The following is a 16,182-nucleotide window of genomic DNA, read 5'->3' as shown; positions in this document are numbered from 1 at the left end:
AAAAGACTGGAGATTTTATTTATTTTCTGGCCCTGCCTAGAGGCATGCAGAAACTGTTTTTTGACCAGGGATTGAACCCCTACTCTCTGCATGCAGTAGAGGTGCTGAGTTTTTACCACTGGACCACCAGGGAAGTCCCAAGACTGAAGAGTTTTAAAGAATTTAAATAACATAAACTATAAATGGAAAATTTCTGATGTCTGCTTTCCCCAAGTATAAAGCTGGAAGCTGTTGGCAGAGACAGCTAATATATTCTGCATCCCATTCACTAGTAATACATATTCATTTCTTGATCCCAACTGCTAAGAGGAGTCAAAGGAGAGAGACACAATTCTTGAGATTACCTAAATCCATGTTGTAAAAGGCTTTTCAGACTATAGGGAACACACTCAACTGTGTTTGGAAACAGACAAGATAAGATCTGTGTGTCTAAGAAGCATACTGCCAGTTGATTTCTGTCATTAGATAAGCCATTCTAATGGTGTAAAATGGAAGACTTAAAACAGTTTATAGGAACTCTCTTGGAAGAACCATAAGTAGATGCAACTTCTGGGGAAAATAATTGGGCAATTTCTGGATAAGTGTCCTGTTAAGAGCAAGGATTTGGGGGCCAGACTGTTTAGGTTAAAAGCTCTTATGCACACTTAACTAGCTAGTGTTTGTGAGCAATTTATTTACCTAAATTTAATAATACTCAAAATAGGGGTAATAATAATACTTTATCAAATAGTGTTACGATTAAATGAGATAATAAATGCAAAACATTTAAAACAGTCCCTGACACACAGTAAATGCTAAATCTTACTTTTTAGAAACTATCATACAAAAATAAAATCACCAATGTGTAAGGACATTTGAACAAGGATATTTATTGCCACATGGATTGTAGGGGCTAAAAGAAAAAAAAAATGGAGACAATATGAATTTGCTTCAAAAATAGAATACTTGGGTAAATGATCCTGTATTTATGCTATGGATTATCATGCAGTTGTTAGAACAAATGAGTTAGTTACTCTAACTTTTGACCGAAAATGAGCTCATGTAATTTTGTCAAGTGAAAAACAAAATTAAAACTTACTGGAACCAATATAATACCATTTTGCATGAGGATGTGTTAGAGAAAAGTGTGGAGAGGCATATACTGGACTGTTGACGTATACATGACTCTTAATCTTTGTGTAAGCATAGAGAGAGGTGTGGAAGCATATAAGCCAGTGTACCCTGGGAAAGGAGATGATACATCTGTGTTATTTGATGTTTTGCTTGTATTGCCTTCATAATTTGAAAGTAAAATTCAGTATAGCCTTCAAATGCAAAATCAAAAAAAGAAGATCAAATGTCACATGACAATGTAGGGGGAAAAGAGGCTTAACACTTTAATTGAAATATAGTAAGCATCTTAAAGTATTGCTGGGACAGGGGAGTATATAAGAGTTATTTTCTCAAATGAAGTTTATACATGGAATAATAATAATAATAAAAGGTAGTCTTTGTTGAGCACTCAAATTCTTATGCCAGACCCTGTGCTAAGCCTTTTACATAGGTTTTCATATTTGAGATTTTAAAAAATACTAAGAGGTATTATCTCCATTGAACAGATGTATGAAAGAGGCTGAGAAAGCTTGGTGATTTGTTCTAAGTCACCTATCTAGTAAGTCCTAGAACTAGAATTTGGAGATAGATCTTTGACGAGTGCTCTTAGGATATATTATACATTTGATTTTATGCTTAGGGAATTTACTATTTAAAAATTAACCCTCCCAAAGATATTCATTTGAGCTCCTTTTAAGGAGGATTATTGTTCAGTTGAAGTCGCAAGAAGTACAGAAATTCAACCAGATGGTTAAATGGTTAAATGGCAATGGTGGAGTTATTACTATTTGTTTAGAAGTAGTTCAGTCCACATGTTGCTTCCTGAGACAAAGCAAACAGAATGAAAATGCCAAGTGAATGCATTGCTGCCTCAGTGAGACTCAATAATGGTTTAGTCATTAGAGAGGCAGGTAAAGCTGATTGATTTCTGGATTATTTTGAAAAGTAGAAATCAATTGGATAAAGCATCTCATATTGAATTTTGTGTTGCCTGGACTACCCTGAATATCAGCAGTAAAGAAAATGAATTCCAATGATCCTCAGTTAAGAACAGTCTCCTTCCACTTAATGAGGTTTCTGGGAGTCACCAGAGGTTTGATTAGTCTCAACATATGAAGATTCAGCTCTATGTTACTAAAGCTAAGGATCTCCAGTGAGTTAAGTTTAACTAGACCATTTGTCCTGGAAAATAATGCTTAGATGTATGTTAATGAAATGTCTTAACATACTAAAAGTTGTTTAATAGAAAATAATTCAAGCAATTATTTTTGTAATAAAAAATAAGCAATACAGAATAATGTTACTAAGAGATTTGCTGTAAAAGTCTTTACAGACTCTCAGTTATTTTCAAGCCTAATCATTGCCTCTGTTTTACAAAATGCTTATAAATTCACTGTAAGAGGAATTTGGCATCAGAATGTCATAATTAAACATTCTCCACAAATGTCGAGCATTCAAATTCCATGTACTGTATACATCAGATTCTATGTAAAAATTGATATACAAGCAGTCCATATTCTTTTGGATTCTGGGTGGGGTCATATTGAAAATTGTAGATACCTTATTATAGGTATTTTTGTTTCAATAGTCTCAGACATCATTATCACAAGTAACAAAGAATCAATAAATAGAAAACAGAGTTGAAAAATTTAGTTATCTCTAAAGTCCTGATTTTCTAATATCTGAACTAGAAACAGTAATCTTTAGTCACAATTTTATACCCTGAGAGGTAATAATAATAATTACTGTATATTTGGGAGGTATCAAATGATATTGCAAGTGGAAAATATCTACCACAGTGCCTATCATCTATCTAGGTCTAGATAATATTATTTCAACAACTTTTGTGTCTCTCACTTTAGAAGAATACCTATCATGATGCCTGCCACATAATAGGCACCTAGTAAATATTTTATTATATGAGGATGCATGAGTGAGGCAAAAGTAAGGTAAAGTATTGTTTTTAGCAGAACTTGATGGATGTGTTCATCTCAGGAAGGTCATCCTAGGTACTTTGATCCTCACTTTTGTGATTTCAGAAACTCTGCTTTATTACTTTAAGCAACTTCTTAGGAATTGTGACATGCTAACAGACAGTACACTCTGATGATTTTATAAGCCACAGTACCAATTCTTCTTACAGAAAAGGACACCAGAATAACCTATTCTGGTAATGGAAGTGGGGATAACAAAGCAAGGAGGGAAAAACAGTAGCAACCACTCACATCGGTCAGAATAGGGGGGTGACATTTGGTCATTTTTTGTGTGTTGGGCAATACTATTTCACTCCGAGTTCAGACATGTTTATAGAGGGATTTTGTTTTTGTCTTAGTCCATCAGGGTCACTGAGTAACCTTGTCTGATCTTGGTGTGCTGTGAAATTGATTATGGCCAGCAGGAGAAGGCCAAAGTCTAACCGTGAGAGCTGGACCAGCTTCTAGGAACACCAGCGCCTAATGGGGTCAGGCCAGTGCCCGGCCACCACCAGCAGCTTTTCTATCTCTCAAATGAAAGTAAATTTGTTTGGTTTTTTAAATGTTGTTGATAACCTGAGCTAGGTCTTTGCTCTTCTAGTAAAAGAGGAACAAAGTTCACTTGCATAGAATGTGTAGGTCTATAGGCCCTCATCTATGATCCCCACATCCCCAAATCTCTTTAGTTATTTGGTAGCAAAAGTTGACCACAAATGCTGTGAGGCTATGTTCAGTCATTATTTCTTTTCCTCAAATGATTTGCTGTAAAAATCAACTACATTTGATTATATGTGCTTCTCCAGACTGGGGAGAGTGTTATCGCTTATCTGGACCCAAGAGTAGGTCTGTATCTGACTTTAAGGACAGGGTCAAATATTTGCTATCTAAATTTTAAGTTATCTTTAAAAATAAGGATCTTTGTACTATAGTCATTGCATGTGTGACTGCATGCATGCGTGCTAAGTCACTTCAGTCATGTCCAACTCTTTGTTACCCTATGGACCGTAAGCCACCAGTCTCCTCTGTCCATGAGATTCTCCAGGCAAGAATACTGGAGTGGGTTGCCATGCCCTCCTTCAGGGGATCTTTCTGATCCAGGCTTTAAAGCTTTGGCTCTGGCATCTCCTTTATTGGCAGGCAGGTTCTTTACCACTAACACCACGTGGGAAGCCCTGTACTATTGTCACTGAGGATCTATTACTGAGCTTATGAATTGTGTAATTGATATAACATGTTGTCTTAAATTAGGAAGCAGTACCTGGTGGCTCAGATGGCAAAGAATCTGCCTCCACTACAGACCCAGGTTTGATCCTATAGAGAAGGGAATGGCTACCCACTCCAGTATTCTTGCCTGGAGAATCCCATGAACAGAGGAGCTGAGCAGGCTACAGTCCATTGGGTCGCAAAGAATTGGACGTGACTGAGCAGCTAACACTTTCAATAATAATAAAAGTGATCACTGAGCACTTATTATAGGCCAGGAATTATGCTAAGCACTTTACATTATCTCATTTAATCAATTATCTCATTTAATTAAACCAACTATCAGGAGGTAGAACCCATCACTCTCCCTCTTTTAAAGAGAAGAAACTGAGGCTGTGTAACCATCCAAAGTCCAGGGTCTTATAAATGGTGCAAGAGTCAAACCAGAAAATATTTCTCTCTCCAGAGCCTGTGCTGACTGCATTACTATCTGGAATGTAGAAGACTTATCTTCTTTTGTCTTTTCTCCAGCTGGCTCAGGTGAAAAGCACATAGACTCTTTGCCCTCCGTCCCAGAAAATTCACAAAAGCTCACATCAAAGATTTCTACAACTGAAAGCTTTAGTGAATGGGATCAGACCTGAGGCTTGGAAGACTGGAGGTGTGGCTGAGTTGTTACTGAACAACATTTTTCCAGTTGTAGATCATTTCAGAGCTCAGGGAGAAGATTGTTACTGAGCTCCTATGGTTCATTTCTTTCCCACATTCTTCATTGTTCCTTATCCTGGAGCCAATCTACCTTTTCTTTCCCTTAGGTAATTCCAGTCATGAGTGCAAATTAACTTGTAGAGATGGCCATCATTAGTTGTGGTATTCCGAAACATTTACTGGGAAGGAAAATTTGATAAACCAAAAAGAAAAAAATCTTTCCCTTGTGTTTTCTTTTTTCCTTACTGTTTTTCTCCCCTCACCTCTCTCCATTTCTCTTTCTCTCTCTGGCTTCTTATCTTCCTTCTCATACCTTTTAATCTACATATTCCTGGATTATCTGCTTTTTCTTCATCTAATTTCTTGCACGAATCCCTTCTTCTCTCCACTTTTTTTCTATGTGTTTTCCCTCTGTTGTTTTCGCTGCTTCTTATAGCTTTTCTCTGATTGTTTTCTTCTGTGTTCCTGTAGCACAGGAAAAAAAGAAAAAAGAAAAACTGAAAGTGTCTAATGCACACAGAGCTCCAAACACATTTTCAAACTTATTTATAGTAACCTACTTGACAATGAAATAATGTGTTTGCTATTCTTCTTTGACCTTTATAGCCAAAATGCCTCTATTTTATCCATATCAGAATAGTCTTGTTAAGAAGTCCTGCCATTTCAAAGGAAGTAGATTATGATTTTATTTTTCTCCTGACCTTTTTGTAGCTATGAGTTTGCTACAGACCATTTGCCTGATGAGTGTGATGGATTAGGATACAGTTATTCCCCAGTTACTCACAGGTTAGATTTCAGGTCTTTTGTCAACAGGAGCAACAGGCAAAAATGCAAAATCCAGAGAGTGGGAGAACGAGATCACCAGATATAGCAGCAGCTCCTGAATGCAAGGTAGTAGTCTTTAGATTTTTAATAGGATTCTATAGTCTGACAATGACTATATGTCCAATGGCATTTCAGAAAACTAAGAATACTGGTGGGCTGCAGTCCATGGGGTCACTACAAGTCGGACATGACTGAGTGACTTCACTTTCCCTTTTCACTTTCATGCATTGGAGGAGGAAATGGCAACCCACTCCAGTGTTCTTGCCTGGAGAATCCCAGGGACGGGGGAGCCTGGTGGGCTGCCGTCTATGGGGTTGCACAGAGTCGGACATGACTGAAGCCGCTTAGCAGCAGCAGCAGCAGCAGACGGAGAAAAAAGGGAAAGAAGCCGAACAGAGAAAACAATAGACAGAAGAGGTGCAAGGCACAGCCAGAGCAGCGCAGACAACACAGCAAGGACAGTGGTGGAAACCGAAAAGCAGGGAACAGCTTTGGAGGTCAGCAGTGGTGGGTCCTGAGGGAAGGGGAAAGCAACAGTGACTCAGCAGGAGGACAAGGCACACCTCTGCCTTTAGGGGCAGAAGGAGCTCTTTGGATTTCAGTTGCTGCAAAGACTGAAATGTGTATGATGCTGGTGTATGATGCTGGAAAAGGAAAGGAATATTAGTCTCATGGTCTCATCTGACTCTCTGCAATCGCATGGACTGTAGCTAGCCAGGTCCTCTGTCCATGGAATTCTCCAGGCAAGAGTACTGGAGTGGGTTGCCATTCCCTTCTCCAGGGGATCTTCCTGACCCAGGGATCGAACCCAAGTCTCCTGCATTACAGGCAGAGTCTTTATCAACTGAGCTACTAGGGAAGCCCCATGATGCTGGAAGGCAGAGTCAGTAGATTCTAGTGCTAGATAGTTTAGGAGCTCACCCTGAGTAAACAGAATCAATGAGAATTGTTGACATCTTTTTAAGCTACTTTATATTGATTTAACCTAAGAACTGGGGTACTAAATTATAAAATACTTTGAGAGCAGATAATAGGGAAGCTTTGGGCAAAATTGTGGGCTAGTGTCAGATATGCAGGAGCCTTATGATGATGTAAAGTCTTCTGAGTAAGGTCTCTCCCCTCACCTCCCTGCAATCACACACCAAGCACCAGACGAATCGTGAAATCATTCTAACTTCTTTTGCAGTTAGCCACCTTGTTGATAGTCAAATAGATAAAAGAGGATAATTCCGTATGAATGAGTTTGTGATACTGTGATAATGTATAACAGTTTATAAATATTTAATATTGCAGTTGCCTAAAGGACTCTGATAGAAACACACTGAAGATTTTTGGAGGATTTTGAAATCCTTTGGGAGCTGATGACTTTGTCTTATGATAATGTATTATGTATCAACTTCAAATATCATTCTCGAATACCAAGTAACCCTATACCCTTCAAAAGAAAAATATAAGTTACCCCAAACTAAGGACATTTTTAAAGAAAGCAAATTCTGTTTTATACTTAATTTTTTTCCTGCACTCATCATTATGTGCATACTTTGTGGCAGGCATGGTACCAAGATATTCTCATATATTACCTCTAATCTTTAAAATAGCTCACCAAGATAGATATAGATAGGATGGGACAGAAATTCAGGAAGGTTAAGCAGCTTGTCAGAGGTTGCACAGCTAGTATAAGGCAGAGACAAGATTTCAGCATAGGTATCTCTAGCTCCAAAACCTGTCTTCCTCTGGGCCATCTCCATCATTGTACAGGACACCAGCTACATTGGAGTAAACTACAGAACCACCAATGTAAATCTATTTTTATAATATGCTGCTGCTGCTGCTAAGTCGCGTCAGTCGTGTCCTATTCTGTGCGACCCCATTTGGGCTGTACTGGATCTTCGTTGCTCCACTTGCTTTTCTGTAGTTGTGGTGAGCTTGGGCTACTCTAGTTGTGGTGTGCAGGCATCTCATTGAAGTGGCTTCTCTTATTGCATAATACAGACTCTAGGACACACAGGCTTCAGTAGTTGAGGCCCATGGGCTCAGTAGTTGCAGCTCCCAGGCTCTGGAGCACGAGCTCAGTAGTTGTGGTGCATGGGCTTAGTTGCTCCGAGATATGTGGGCTTCCTGGATCAGGGATCGAATCCATGTCTCCTGCATCGGCTGGTGCATTCTTTACCACTGAGGCAGCAGGGAAGCCCAAGGAAAGCCTTGATTATGTTCAGTAGGTTTTATTTAAGAAGGCATAGATGATTTTTCTAAAATTTCCATTGCATAAAGGTTAAAATTAAGTTTTGAGGTTTAAAGAAGTTGGATTGTACCTCACTTGGTCAAGAATATGAAATCATCCACAAGTTGTATTCATAATGGAAGTATTAGAGTATAATTTTATAAAATATACTGAAGATTTGTTTTTAGATCGAAGGTTATTTATTTTGTTGGTTGTGTTTGGTTTGGTTTGATCAGAAGTTGTCTTTTCTTTCAAAATATCATATGTTATCAAGTACTGATCCACATTTATTCAGGGACCTTTATAAGATACCTACTGTTAAAATTCAGTATTTTCATCTGATTATTAAAAGATATTTTTAGAACTATTTTGATGGCATTCTGAGTTCAAGTTAAATTATGGGATTTTACTCTGTATGTACATACTGAAAATATATAAGCTCTGTGTAAAGCATTATATTTATTTTTTTATCTCTGTGTTTTAAAAATCAGGTCCCAAGTCATTTGCAAAGGCATTTTCCAGTGGCTATCTAATTGGAGAAGTTTTGCACAAGTTTGCACTTCAGGATGATTTTGCAGACTTTTCAGAAAGCAGGTTAGTGAGATTATTCTTTATTTTTAAAAAAGGTCAATTCCTTTGGCATTTGGATGGATTTAGCCTCCAAAGTTAACATTAAGGAATCATTTATCACAAGATTCCTTCCAGACCTAAACCAGGCAAGCACACCATCGGTATGAAAATTGCCGCTTCCTCACATATACATACGTCATTTTCCCAGGACTACAAAGGAGAAAAAGTTACAGGCTGTTACAAGACCTCATCTCTAGATGGGCCCCATTTTAATGTCTTCCATAATCCTGCACTCCTGTGTTTAATCAGATTTGTGAAATGTTTGCTTCTCATTTCTCCAAAAGTTCTTTCTCCCCATTTCTTTTCATCTCTCTTCTCTTTTTAGGACTCCTATTATGTGTATGTTGGTATACTTGACAGTATCACACAGGTCTTGGGAGCTTTGTTGATTTTTAAAAACTAAACTTTTTATTTTAGAACAATTTTAGGTTTACAGACAAGTTGCAAAGATAGTACAGAGAGTTCCCATGTTTTCCCTACTGTTGTCATCTTATATTGGTATGGTACATTTTGTACCAAAGATTTGTTATAATTCTTATCTAATGTCTTTTTGGTTCTAATATCTTATCAGGATATCATTTTCTCAGACTTTCCTTGTTTTTGATAATCTTTACAGTTTTGAAAAATTAAAAACTGGTCAAGTATTTTGATATTGTTCCTCAGTTGGAATTAGTCTGAAATTTTCTCTCATGATTAGAATGTGTTTATGTGTTTTGGGATTCGGTTCATTTTTCTTCATTCTTTTTCCTTTTTGTTGCCCCTGTGAATAGTTTCAATTGATCTGTCTTAAAGTTTACTGCTTCTTTCTTCTGCCACCTCAAATGTCCTGTTGAGCTATTCCAGTGACTTTTTACCTCTCAGTTATTATACTTTTTAATTGTAGAATTCCACTTGGTTCTCATTTTTATAATTTCTATTTCCTTATTGATATTCTATTTTTTGTTGAGATGTTGTTCTCATACTTTCTTTTACAATTTTTAAAAAATGAATTATTTTCATTTTTAGCACTTATAATAGCCAACTTAAGGTCTTTGTCTAACAAATTAAACATCTGGGCTTCCTCAGAGAGTTTCTGACCTTTTCCCCCTAGGTATGGACAGTGTTTCCTATTTCTCTATATGTCTCAAAATTGTTGAAAACAGACATCTAAAATAATGCAGTGAGGTAACACAGATTATTCCACCTTCCCAGGATTTGTTGTTGTTGCTCTGCTGCTACCTTTTGTTTAATGACTCTCTTGGACTAATTTTCGAAAATCTGTATTCCCTGTTGTGTATAGCACCTGAAAACTCTGCTTGGTTAGCTTAGTGAACAGAGCTCAGCAAATAAATGGAGATATTTTAAAATATCTTGAATTGATAAATCTTCCTTGGCTGAGATGCTGAGTTTGTTGAGGTATATCTTCAGTGCTTTCACAGTTTACAACTCTGCCTTAGCCTTTACTTCCTGCTTGTACAGGAGCTTAAGGTCAGCCAAAAGTGAGAGATTTGGACCTCCTCCTATCTTTCCTGGGTATCCAAACATTCCTACACATGCATATGGTCCTCTTGATCCCCAGGAATGTATCAGAGCTTTTCAAAGTTCCCAGTGGATATTTCATTCTTATATCTCCCTTTTAAATTTTTGGGCAGCTCTTGTTTGCACCAGTGGTATTACTGCCTTAGGTGGTGGTGGTGGTTCAGTCACTAAGTTGTGTCTGACTCTTTGTGAGCCCATGGATTGTAGCCTGCCAGGCTCCTCTGTCCATGGGATTCTCCAGGCAAGAATACTGGAGTGGGTTGCCATTTGGAAAACCTTATGCCCAGGGTATTAGTAAAAAGCAATCAGTGGCAATTGTTTAAGATCACAGCTACCTAAGGCAGTGATTGAGCTCTAAATTGTGTTAAATAATGGCATTGTTCTGAGGATAGGATTTCTTGAGGAGTTTCAAACCTGTCTGCCTTCTCAGATGGCTGTTAGGCTGCTGGTTTTCACTGTAAGGCTACTGATTTTCAAGAGCTGGGAAGAAGGAAATGGGAATAGGGCAAGTTGAAATGACTAAAAGCTCTGTGTTCTTACTGAGATTAAGGTTTTTTTCTTGAATAAATTTTCTTTATACTGTTACATGCCTTTGGCTAATTGCTAGAGTTACAAAGCAGTTAATGTTGTCAGTTAAATTAGTGTCTTTTGGAGGAATAGATTTTTGGAGGTCCTTACTCTGCCATTCATGACATCCTGCTCCATATCCATAGTGTTTTAACCTGATATTTCCCACTCGAGTATTTCTTAGTTTTTGGCTCCTTGGGATGGTAGACCTCCATTGAGCATTACCTACATTGCAAGAGTTTAAGGGAAAGAAGTCTAGTACCTCCGTTCTAGAGGTGAGTCATTCTTTCACAAGCCAGATTATGCTAGTTGTGCAGGTAATAATAGTGTAATTCAACAGAAGCCATGGATTGTAAATATATTTTTATACCAAGTTAGCCTCTTTTGCTAATCCCTGACAATTTCTTAAGCTTCTAGGGTACTAGGTAACATTCTAGTGCATATCCTACTCTTATGTCTCACATCTCTTCCTCAAGAGCAAGGTATACACTGCCCTTCACTGCTTAGCCCAAGCTGCCTCCTCTGCTTGATCTTCTAGCCTTGTGCCCACTCTGCTTCTACCTAAATCTCCTCCCTTCCAGTAGAAGCCAGGATCAGCCTCTAAGGTATAAGATTTCCAGGGTAGGTAAGTCAGTGTACATTCCTTTCTTTTCTCTTTTTTGCTTTCTCACAAGTTCTCATGCAGATTGATTTGTGATGATCTCCGTGTAACCAGGTTTCCAATCCGTTTTTGGTGTCATTGCTTATTACCCCTTCATGAAAGTTATAAACTTTTCTTGTACAGTTACTTGTTATAATATCGGTCACTTTGTTGTCAGTTTCTTTGTTTGTATCTCTTTCAGTTGCACATTGTACCTTCAGGGGATTTTGTAGTTGTAGTACGAATTATTTTTCTTTGCATCCCCAGGGCTATCGTGGGCCTGGCACATGTTTAGCTTTCAGTAAATGGTTTTTGAATTAATGAATGGCTGCATATACTGATAAGTCCTGCATTAAGCCCCTTGTTTGAACTTCTCCATAGGCAGATAGAACTCTACACCCACATCTTTAGGTGTGCTTTCCCCCATCAGCTTAAAAAGCTTTAGGTATTCCAGTTTCTGTTTCTCAAGGCTTCTCTTACAAACTGCTTCCCTTGTGACCCTTATCCACCCTTTCCAGTCATATTTTCCACCAGTTTGTGGCTCTGACATAAGCTACTTTGGTCCACAAATATGTCATGTGCCTTTGTTATGCCTTGAACATTTGTATATCATTCTTTGTTCACTTTGACCTTGAGAAACTTACTCATCCTTAAGATCCAGCTAAAAATCCACCCTGTTCTAAATTCTTTGTTTTCTCCCCAGCAGATTTAATTTCCTTTTCTTCTTTGTTTTTTTTTTTTTCTGTTTGTCTCAACAACACTTCAGACATGCCTTTTTTATTACTTTAAGTTATATTTTTTATTTATATGTCAGTTCGTATCAGAGTTACTACCACCTGAAGGAGCTCAAACCATATATGATGAGTGAATATATGAATGTTTGTGTCTTAACTACTTTGCAAAGATGCTCAAAGTTGCAGAGTACATTTATTCTTTGTGCTCCAGGCATTGTCCCTGACCCACTGCAGGCACACCATCATGTTTCTCTATTTGAATAAAAATGACTGACTTCAGAAAGTGTATCTGGTTCTGAATTAGGTATGGAAAACTTAAAAGAACCATACTAATCAGATCATGTGTGCAGTATTTCATGTGTACTGAGTTGGCTCTTGTTAGCAAGACCATGGAAGGTCTTTGCATGAAATAGAAATAGGGACCCATATGGATGGAGGTAATCATAAAGACACAGGTCTTAGTGAATAGGAAAGCCCTTGTGCAAAAAGGTCTTAGTAAATAGGAAAGCCTGTGTGTAAAGAACGGAAAGCCCCATTTTGGATGAAGCTGCCTCATGCCAAGGTCCTGGACTTAGCAAGCTGAGCCCAGGTTAGATTTCACACCTCTCCTGCCTCTTCATAGGTATGTGCCCTGAGTATCATCCTGTGTTGCAGCCCTGCCCTTCACTCACTGCAAAGGATATTTCTTAACATGGGGAGATGGATCTATTTGTCTTAACAACTAGGTACTATCAAGCTTTAGCTCCTAGGACAACCCACTGTTTTTCTAGGGCACATGATATTCTAAAGACAAGAATCAGTAAATCCATACATCTGAGCTTTGTGTTAGCGTATTCAGTGGGGAAAAGGACCCTTCTTTGTAAAGCCTAGTTTTTAAACAGCTGTCTAGTGCCAGAGCTTATGATTTGGGGATTTTTGTGTAATACTTTTAGTTTCTTTAGTTTAAAATGTAAACAGTAAACTAAATCTAAATCTGCATTGTGCATAACTTGAAGTTAACTTGCTTTGCGAATTACTTCATCCTAAGAACAACTCATCTAACTCTGAAAGAATTCTATTTTAGGATATCTGTAGTCCAACTCAGAGGGTGAGAAATGAGCAGATTAGTTAAAAAAATAAAAGTAAAGGAGCATGGATATCCCTATCCTAATGACCTTTTGAGTTGTATTCCCTCACAAGGTGTCAAGGAGGAGAAGAGACAGGTAATCCCTTGGCAGATAAGGACTGCAGCTAGAGAGGGAGAAGGCATTTCCCAGAACACATACCTTATCCCCTCAAGGGTCATCATTTACATCATATGCTCTGTCTCCAGAGCGAAAATGTCCCAGTGGTTTCTCTAGGTTTAAAAACAAACAATTGATTATCATGGTATCCTGATTGAGCATACATTATAACAAGAGTGGACTTCCGTCCATTTGCATACCAGTTATATTCCCAAAATTTTGGTTGGATATTTAGAATATATATTATTAAAAACTTCCAGAAAGAAGTGCTATTACACCTGGACACTTCAGCCAGACCATAAAAGCCATTTTGAAGCCTACTGTGTCACTGAACCCTGTAGTATTAGCAGGCTACACTGCATTCTGGAGGTTTTGTAAAACAAGTAAGAGGAAGGGTAGTGTGCTTTACTTTCATTGGGCACACGGCTAAATTTTGATAAAATTTGGAAATGAATGGTGTTTGCTTTTGGATTTTCCTTCCCAAATTATGGTGCCTCTGATCTCTGAAGCCTAAGCTTATGTCACAGGCAAAATCTTGAAAAGGTGTCCCTTGGGCCATATCTTTGCAAATAAATGTAGTGGAGAAAACATACAAACTCCAAAGATAAGGACATGAAAAGATGAACTGTGATGAAAGATCAAAAGTGGCTGTCAGATGCCCATCCAAGGAACGTGAACACAAGTCATTGACCTGACCATCCTCTTTCACAATCGCACTCTTCAAAACATGGTCTATATAGTACCCTAATCATTTTAAGCCAATGCTTATTATCTCAAACTGTAGGTCATTTGTGGGAAAACAAATTGCAACACTAGACATGACATGAGAAGACCTAAAAAAGTGTTTTACTTTTGTTGTTGATAAGATTGCCTTTTAGCATTCCTTATCTCTTCTCATTCCTTCTAAAATCTGTTTATCTTTTATCGATTTAAAATACTTTATTCAAAGTTTGGCCAATGTGGCATGCCATGCTAAATATACTTGACCAAATAGAGGAAATGGGACACTGAGTTACACCACATGACTGGAAAGGGATTCAGTGTCTTCTGTCAATGCACTTGTTGCTTTGGCCTTCCTATGGCAGTGGCTTCTTTATTTATATTTATAAATAATTCCTTTATTTTCCCAACCCCACCTCCTTTGCAGTTAGTAGGCACTTTTAGGCTAGATTTTTAGAAGATTGACAAATTCCCCCAAATTGCATACGCATTTTGTGTATATGCATGGATGTGTGTTTTCTTTTCTGGGGAAAATGTTTCATAGTTCTCATCATATTTCCAAAAGATATTATATGTGATTGAAAAAAAATGTTTAGAATCACTGCTTGAGAACTATCTCTTGAGAAATAATATACTAGAAACAGTATAACAGTATATAAAGTTTGTGCTAAGTGCTATTTATAATAGCTAGGACATGCAAGCTACCTAGATGTCTGTTGACAGATGAATGGATAAATAAGTTATGATACATATATATATATAATGGAATATCACTCAGCTATAGAAAAGAATGCATTTGAGTCGATTCTAATGAGGTGGATGAACCTAGAGCCTGTTATACAAAATGGTGGGTTAGTTGCTAAGTTGTGTCCGACTCTTGGGATCCCTTGGACTGTAGCCCTCCAGGCTCTTCTGTCCGTGGTATTCTCTAAGCAAGAATACTGGAGTGGGTTGCTAGTTCCTTCACCAGGGATACAAAGTGAAGTAAGGCAGAAATAAAAAGGCAAATATCATATATTAATGCATATATTTGGAATCTAGACCTGGAGAAGGGAATGAAAGCCTACTCCAGTATTCTTGCCTGGAGAGTTCCATGGACAGAGAAGCCTGGTGGCCTACAGTCCATGAGGTCTCAAAGAGTTGGACATAACTGAGCAACTAACAGACAGACAGACAGACAGAGAGAGACACACACACACATGTGCGCATGCACAGAATCTAGAAAGATACTGATGAACCTATCTATAGAGCAGCAACGGAGATGCAGACATAGAGAACAGACTTTTGGGCCTAGTGGGGGAGAGAGAAGGTGGGATAATCTGAAAGAGTAGCATTGAAGTATATACATTACCATATGTGAAGTAGATAGCCAGTAAGAATTTGCTGTGTGACACAGGGAACCCAAAGCCAATGCTTTGTGACAACCTAGAGGGCTGGGATGCAGAGGGAGGTGGGAGGGGGGTTTTAGAGGGAAAGGACGTATGTATACCTATGGCTGTTTCTTGTTGATGTATGGCAGATACCATCACAATATTATAAAGTTATTATCCTCCAATTAAAAATAAAATAAAATTTAAAAAGTTTAAGTGCTAAGTGATCTCTTTCAGCTTCTGAAAATTCAACAGAGGTCATTGTATCTTCCCCAAATAGCTTTATAGTCTAAAATGAAGTTATTGAGTGAGTAACCCTATAATGTTAGAAATTCTGCCAACTCCCTCTGTTCTAAGGTATCCTCTTTTGTCGGGGAGAAGATGGGACTTTGACTTATATTCAAGTATATTCAGTATATTTTTTTTCCATCAAAGAATATCACTGATGTTTGAAAGTTAAAGTAAAGAGAAAATGGGCCAGTGGATAAAATTCACATTTGCATCCAGTTTGAACATAAGAGAGGCACAAAAGTTGCAAATGCATCTAACATCTTTATGCTTTTATTCTACTGCTGTATTCATAGGCTTATTGATGGCCCTTAGTCATTTGAGACCTTTATTACAACAGTTGCATTAGTTTATCACTACTTATTACGCTTGTTTTCCTGCTATGAACTGCTAAAGGACAGGGTGTCTTATTCATCTTTGTAAGACCTTAATAATTTTATAAACATTTATTAAATTCAATAAGTTATTGG

General features: G+C 37.8%; 1 protein-coding gene across 1 annotated transcript in view; it reads left to right on the top strand.

Moving 5' to 3' along the window:
* SPEF2 (sperm flagellar 2) overlaps window positions 1-16,182 on the top strand; it is a 199,850-nt gene that overhangs the window by 1,809 nt on the left and 181,859 nt on the right. The window contains exon 2 of the mRNA XM_018065771.1: window positions 8,514-8,616. Within this exon, the coding sequence (XP_017921260.1) occupies window positions 8,514-8,616 (103 nt within the window). The remainder of the gene's footprint in view (window positions 1-8,513; window positions 8,617-16,182) is intronic.

This window comes from Capra hircus, chromosome 20, assembly GCF_001704415.2.
Source record: "Capra hircus breed San Clemente chromosome 20, ASM170441v1, whole genome shotgun sequence".
Taxonomy (NCBI): Eukaryota; Metazoa; Chordata; class Mammalia; order Artiodactyla; family Bovidae; genus Capra; species Capra hircus.
The sequence above is the reverse complement of the archived record's forward strand: the minus strand, read 5'-3'. Positions and strand labels throughout refer to the sequence as shown.